This window comes from Nerophis lumbriciformis, linkage group LG01 (assembly GCF_033978685.3).
Source record: "Nerophis lumbriciformis linkage group LG01, RoL_Nlum_v2.1, whole genome shotgun sequence".
Lineage (NCBI taxonomy): Eukaryota > Metazoa > Chordata > Actinopteri > Syngnathiformes > Syngnathidae > Nerophis > Nerophis lumbriciformis.
Genome location: NC_084548.2, coordinates 23,389,869 through 23,397,500, shown reverse-complemented (window position 1 = coordinate 23,397,500; position 7,632 = coordinate 23,389,869). Strand labels below are relative to the sequence as shown.

At 35.3% G+C, this 7,632-nt stretch overlaps 1 protein-coding gene across 2 annotated transcripts in view; it reads left to right on the top strand.

Annotated features, from left to right (window-relative positions):
- Nucleotides 1-3,793, top strand: part of ccdc14 (coiled-coil domain containing 14) — a 17,669-nt gene extending 13,876 nt beyond the window's left edge. For both annotated transcript variants that reach the window (XM_061977296.1, XM_061977287.1), the window contains 2 exons: nt 3,048-3,150; nt 3,221-3,793. In XM_061977296.1, the coding sequence (XP_061833280.1) occupies nt 3,048-3,150; nt 3,221-3,704 (587 nt within the window). In that variant the 3' untranslated portion in view covers nt 3,705-3,793. The remainder of the gene's footprint in view (nt 1-3,047; nt 3,151-3,220) is intronic.
- Nucleotides 3,794-7,632: the final 3,839 nt, after the last annotated feature.

Sequence of the window (7,632 nt, the reverse complement as noted above, 5' to 3'; positions counted from 1 at the left end):
CAAGAACATAGAACAATTATTCTCAACAAATAAGGAGAACAATAACCATAGAGGAAAATCTAATTGAAAACATTTGTATGCACGTACAACACTTAAGACTCTTGGCATATCCATATGTGGAAATAAATTATGGAATGGATTAAGCAACGAAATAAAAAAACATTAATATGATTCAGTTTGAAAAACTATTCAAACTGCAAGTGTTCACAAAGGATAAATAAGAACAATTACGATAAACATCTTGAACCTTTTAAAAAAATAAATAATAATAAATAGATAATCTCATTAATCTCCTAGGTGAATCATAAATTACTTAACTACTTATTTATGACAACTTTAATTATTGTGTATATGTTTATACATCTAATATTTATGTATGTATTTAATATTTGATTATTTGCTCACTGTATATTAATTTATTCACTCATTTATTTATTCACTGTTCTGTTACAAACGGAGAACAAAGAAATGGGATAAAACTGCTATGGTATGAAAAGGGGTAGGATCAAAAAGGATCTGCTTCTTCCCACTCCTTTTCGGACGTGCTGTATTGCAACAACTGGAAATATGTGATGCATTACATTGTAACTGTATTGTATGCATATTCAAAATAAACTGAAGCTAACTAACAGTCATAAACAAGAGGTGTGGCTTTCAGTAGATAGCATCTAATAGTCAAAACCATTGGTAATAATTTTTTTGTAGGAAATGCCTTCCTAAGCATCCCAAAAATGGTCAAATCTGCCCCGTTAACCCCCAAAAGAGACACGTGACCCCAGCAGAAATTTTTCAATTCCTTTATTACTTTTATCTCACTGGGATTCCCGTCAGAAGTTAGTCATCGTTTAGAATATTACTTGAGTGACATTTACTGTACTAAAGTATCAAAAGTATTTTTATATAAAATGTCTATTTAAAGGGAGTGGGTTTAATGTTAAAATCTGTAGCCTATACTCACAACATGACAATATTTTTTTGACTGAATTAGCTGAAAACTTTTGAGTTTCAAAGTAATTAATCCAAAACCAATCTCAACTTTAGCAAAATGTGTGCTACTTGTCCAGATGCAAATAATCCATAACACTCCTCTATAACATATAACATTAGTCTAATGTCATCTCAACAATTTTCACTGTGCAATGCTAATTTACCTAAATTCGACTGACAAAAACCGTCATTAATTAACCATGATTTCAGTATTTCTGACATGTCTTCAAGAGTGTTTAATTCTGAGGGAAGATCATTGGTGTTGTTAAATATCTGCGCACCGTCTAATTAGCAAAGTTACATTAACCTGGCCATTGTGTTAGCCAGATAACTGAACTGGTGTAGGATAATAACATTGACATTGTGGCTTCACAAAATGAAAATGACTGTTATTTAAACTCCATATGATCGTCAGGTTGGACAGGGAATTTTGTAATGCCAATATGTATGTGACTCTTGGTTGGTTTGACAATCCATTCTACAGTAACATAAATCCTCACTATGAAATTTGTCACTTGACTGACATACACGACAACAGAAATCTTGTAAGGTGACCACTAATGTAGTGCATGCTCTGTACAGAGAAAGGACGAAACGAGGGGTATTTTTCATTTGAACACAGCTGTGTTACTCCGACACAACACAACTTTTATCAAGAGCCCAAAACCAACCTCAAAGGTCCAGCCTTCACGATAAATGCGCTATGCGCTACATCCCACCTGCCTGTGCTCAGCTTACACAAGCTAACGCACTACAGAGTTAGCCTTTAGTTAATTTTTTTATTACCTTAGAAATATGTATAAAATATTTCAATAATTATCTCTGAAGCTGGTTATTACATTATTTAAATCCTAATTGCGATTCATCACATAATTTTTGGTGTGATTAATCAAATGGTTGAAAATTCAATAATTCATTTAAAAGTTGTTTCTTACTTTTATTTGAAAAATTGCTTTTTCACAAAAGTGCAGTAACATTTGGTTTCCAATAACTTTAAACAAAGTGCTTTTTGACAGCAGTATTTTTTTACAAGTTTAATATTTCTTTTAATCTCAACGCAAACATTAACTTAGTCCAGGCGTTTCAAACTAGATTTCATTGAGGGCCACATCGCAGATATGGCTGCCCTCAGAGGGCCGCATTTAATAGTGAGTAATATACAGTATGAATATAAATGTGTATATATATATAAAACATTTGTATAATTGTCGGGGGTTTTTTTACATACCATGTACCAAATCTTTAGATTGTACTGGAGAAAGCTGGCAGCTCAGTCGCCACAATTTATTGTAATGTTTGCATTTTTTTTTTTTTTTTACAGCATATAAAATAAAAAAAATACATGGAATTAAATTAAATGGAAAAACGGTACAACTGTTTTTTTTACGCAAAGATTCATGCAAGTTTTTTATACTGTAAAATCTACGGTTGTTGTTTTATAGGGTATTATTACTCTATTGAAAGTGGATTTTACTATAAAAAATGTTACTGTAAAATGTTTACATGAACAGTTTGTTGGATTGCTTTCTTTGAAATCATAAGTCAGATATCTAAGTACCGGCATTTATCTTTATTTGAACAATTACACATTTTTGAAATTTATGATGATATAATATTTTGTTTTATTATTAGAGATGATTAAAGTGTAAATATATGTAATTGTACACAGTACAAATATTTTGTAATACATTTATTAATAAAAGATAAGGTACTTTATTTACACATATTATTTCCATGCTTTCGGGGGCCACACAAATCGATGTGGCGGGCCCCAGGCCTTGAGTTTGGCATCAGTGACTTCAAACAATACCTCAATTATGAGCTCAACTTGTTTTATGATCAATCAAAAAGTAAATATTTTGTTTAAAAAAAAATTAATTAATTTATAATTTAATTTAATTTATAATTATAATATTGGTACATGTATTTATTTAATGTTTATTTTTTTATTATTCTTCTACCACCCCTGAATATAAGTCTAGAATGTGAACTCATGTACTTTGTACAGCGTTGTACTTCCTTGCCACATTTGTGACAATACTGAGTTTTTGTACTCACAGATTTGGAGAGCATTAGAACCAAACTAGTCCACAGTGAGCAAGCAAAGAGCAGGCTGGCATCACTTGCCCAAGAAAGACTGGAAGAGATAGAAAACCTCAAGAGGTAGGTCTTGTTAGTGTGAAAACGTTGTTGTTCAATGTCTGTCAATGCTGTGTTTGCCTCTTTGTTTCAGGATTATTCTCAATGACAACAACGCAGTTGTGGGCCTCTCTCTGTCAGACACAGCGCCCAGGGAACAACGTTATGATCGGAACGCCGCCGCTGAACATATCATCACTAAGTACTTGATGACTCTTTGCCAGCTGGAGGCCTCACACGCTGGTGGTAACGTGCATTTGGCCACAGAAAGTGAAGGAAACGCACCAGAAGAAGCCAACATGAGCTCAGTCCTGTCTGGAAGAGGGTGCACACATCCAGACTGTGTCGCTCGTAAGGGAGTTGGATTATCAGCGCAGCCGAAAGAAAAAGAGTGCCGGCGACTGTTTGACTCTTTCCTCTCTCAGCGCGATACAGATTCTATCTCATGTGACTGCAGTTTGAGGTCCATGTCGACCTTTGACACCAAAGATGAGGCGGCATTCCGAGATGGACTGGCTGCTCTGGATGCCAGCATAGCCAGTTTACAGAAAACTATGAAACTGGATTTATTGAGATGATTGTGCTCAGCTCTTTTTTGCAAGTTTTTGATTTATTTTAAAACATTTTAATGACACGCAAAACTGCTAATAAATACATCTTGCATTTATGCAGTCACTAGCTTAATATGATCAATGATGCGCACAACTTTTTATTTTTCAACCCGAAGTGCAATAAAGGTGCTCAAGATTACACATATTTAAACCAAAAAAATCAAAGAACACCAGTAGTTATCACAGCGGTGTTCTGTTTCCACCAACCGCATACTGAATAATTAGAGAATGCGGGGGGTCACTTTAATACATTTTGTACTTTACTGATGCTAAGAAAACAATTGAATCCATGTATGGCAATGCAAGTTGAAAAGCACTTACACACTATTTATTACATGCATAGGTAAAGCTTACACATGTTCATTCCTTTGCAAATTAACTTGTATTTATGTCTGATGAGTTTAGGTGGGACTAATTAACCATACATTTCTGCATTTGCAATGTGCATTCAGTTGTGTGTACAACTTAAGTATTTAAACATACTTACATTGGCCAAAGGTGTCATTTTGAGGGGCGAAAATATAAAAGTAGCATTAAAACGTTGAATTCCACCTGTATCTGTTTACTGCCCCCCAGAGGCCGTGAAGCGAAGTTCATGATGCTTATTTGAACTCATAAATAATAGCAACACAGTCGATAGTTTCAACAGCACAAACCAGCAAAAACATAGCACAAACAAACACGATTATTTCGTTATTGTTTGGACCACAAATTAGACTGTTTTGTTATAAAACGGAGAATTCCAGCGTATTCGTCACTTCCTAAACTGTTATTCTTAATAATTCATCAACTATAGCAGCACAATCGATCATTTCAACTTCACAAACGAATGAGACTATTTTGGCTTAGTTTGAGGAGCCCAGGTGGCAAGGCTCATGATGACGTCACTTCCGAAATTTTGAAACGTTGATATCTCGAAAACGAAAGCACGCCAATCAATAATTTTCTGCACAAACGAATTATCTTAATTTGGAGAAGAGGGGGGCGGCTGAATGATCTTTTATTGACCTAACCATAGGGGCGGGGGCCAACTTCACAAAGGTCCTTTACTTTGAAACAGTAATAAAAGAAGCGCTCATCGAACGTCACTTCCTGTCAATGGGAGAAGGCGCAAAGGAAAAGGCTCCGTGACTGCTAGTGGGGTTTTGATACATTTGAAAATGTTTTCAACTTGTGATTTGCGATGACAGCCGAAGGAGCGTTATCTGGCATCTTCCAACTGATTTTGGTCCAGTGAGAGGCATCGATTCGCTGAAATAAGGCGAGCGGGAAGAGCTGTTAGCCTCAAGCCAACGGCCCCACACCGCAGTTCAAATAGGTTGCCTAGCAACCAGAAGCCACGGTGAGAGTCTGAATCCGTGCCGGAAGTCGCTAAAGAAACAACTTCCGTTAGCGAGCTGCTGCGATGTCAAAATCTAAAAGAAAAACTCGAATCCCAAAACCTGCGGCGGACACGATGGGAAGCAAGACTTGATGCTAAAAGAAAATAGTCCACGACATAGAACATGCAAGATTAGATCCCAGATGGAACAAGTAAGGTCTGAGAAAAGCAGTAACAGAATGCAAAGAAGATTTGAGAAGTCTGCATGGAAACATAGAAAGTCTGCAAAGTCAGAAGCAAGTGGTCACATTTCTGCAGTCAAAGGAAATCGACATGAAAACAATCGAAACATGCATCCAACTGAATGCAAGAAAATAGTTTCAATCAGGCACATTTCCAAACAAAATGAAAATAGCTGAAGTTGTACCAATCAATATCGATTCTTGGGGTCACGATCCGATTCAAAATCGATTTTTTTCGATTCAACGCGATTCTCGATACAAAATGATTCTCTATTCATTCAATACATAGGATTTCAGCAGGATCTACCCCAGTCTGCTGACATGCAAGCAGAGTATAGTAGATTTTTGTAAAAAGCTTTTATAATTGTAAAGGACAATGTTTTATCAACTGATTGCAATAATGTAAATTTGTTTTAACTATTAAATGAACCAAAAATATGACTTATTTTATCTTTGTGAAAATATTGGACACAGTGTGTTGTCAAGCTTATGAGATGCGATGCAAGTGTAAGCCACTGTGACACGTATTGTTCTTTTTTAATTTTTTTTTATAAATGTCTAATGATAATGTCAATGAGGGATTTTTAATCACTGCTATGTTGAAATTGTAACTAATATTGATACTGTTGTTGATAATATTAATTTTTGTTTCACTACTTTTGGTTTGTTCTGTGTCGTGTTTGTGTGTCCTCTCAATTGCTCTGTTTATTGTAGTTCTGAGTGTTGCTGGGTCGGGTTTGGTTTTGGAATTGGGTTGCACTGTTATGGTATTGCTGTGTATTGTTTTGTTGGATTGATTAAATAAAAAAAATAAAAATAAAAAAAATAAAATTTAAAAAATACATCGATTTAAAAAAAATTAGAATCGATTCTGAATCGCACAACGTGAGAATCGCGATTCGAATTCGAATCTATTTTTTCCCACACCTCTACTGAGAACCAATATGGATACAAAACTAATATTTCAACTTCGATGGCTTTAATCGAAATAAGAGAGAAAATTACCAATGCAATAGACGGTAAACAATGTGCAGCAGCAGTGTTTGTGGATCTAAGTAAAGAATTTGACACAATCAATCACAATATTGTTGCACCTTTCCTGCTTCCGGCTCCCAGACCGTAGTCGAGGATCGCAGGGGAGACACTCCTCCAGGGCCGATGTAACACCCTTCACTCTACCCGGCAGTGGGTCTCCACAGCTCCGGACTCCAGGGTGAATGACGAGTCCGGCGATTAGTTGCAAATCGTAACTTTATTGATGTCTGCACACAGCCAATCCACCAAAACACTAGTCCCCGCCCGCACTCGCTCCCTCACCTCTCTCGCCCACACACTCACTGACGTCACTCACCTCACATGCTGTCACATATTAAAGGGCCACACACACACATACGCTACTCTCATAACAATATTTCAATACAAATTAGAACGGTATGTCATCAGAGGGTTGGTCTTAAACTGGATTAGAAGCTACTGAACCAACAGGAAGCAATACGTGAAGATAGACGAACACACTTCTACAGAACTTAAAATATCTTGTGCTGTACCTCAGGGATCAATACAATACTGGGACCAAAAATGGATAAATCTTTATATAAACGACATTTGTAAAGTTACAAAAAAACTAAAGTTAGTATTAGTCACGGACGATACAACAGGAGAGAACACACAAAAGCTAATACAAATAATAACAGAATAAATGAATAAATTAAAAAGATGGTTTGACAAAAACAGAATCTTTGAATCTCAATACAACTAAAATAATGCTATTTGGTAACAGTAGAAGGGTAATAGACAGAATATAAATTTAAAGATTAAATTAAACCAAACTTCAAGTTGTAATGATTGATGATAAATTGAACTGGAAATCTAATATAAAAAAAATTCAACATGAGTTGGCAAGAAACACATCAATAATGAATAAAGCAAACCATGTTCTAGACCAAAAATCACTCCATATTCTCTACTGCTGGCTAGTGTTACCATATATGAGTTATTGTGTAGAAAAATGGGGAAATAACGAGAAAAGTACACTTCATTCATTAACTGTGTTACAAAAAAGATCAATCAGAATACTACATAATGTTGGATATAGAGAACATTCAAACCCTTTATTTATTGAATCAAAAATACTGAAATTCCACAACATAGTGAATTTGAAAACAGCTAAAATTATACACAAATCAAACTATAATCTGCTACCCAAGAATATACAACAATTCTTCTCAACAAGAGAAGAAATATAACGTTAGAGGAAAATGTAATTTCAAACACTTGTATGCATGTACAACACTTAAGACCTTTAGTTTATCAGTATGTGGAATACAATTAT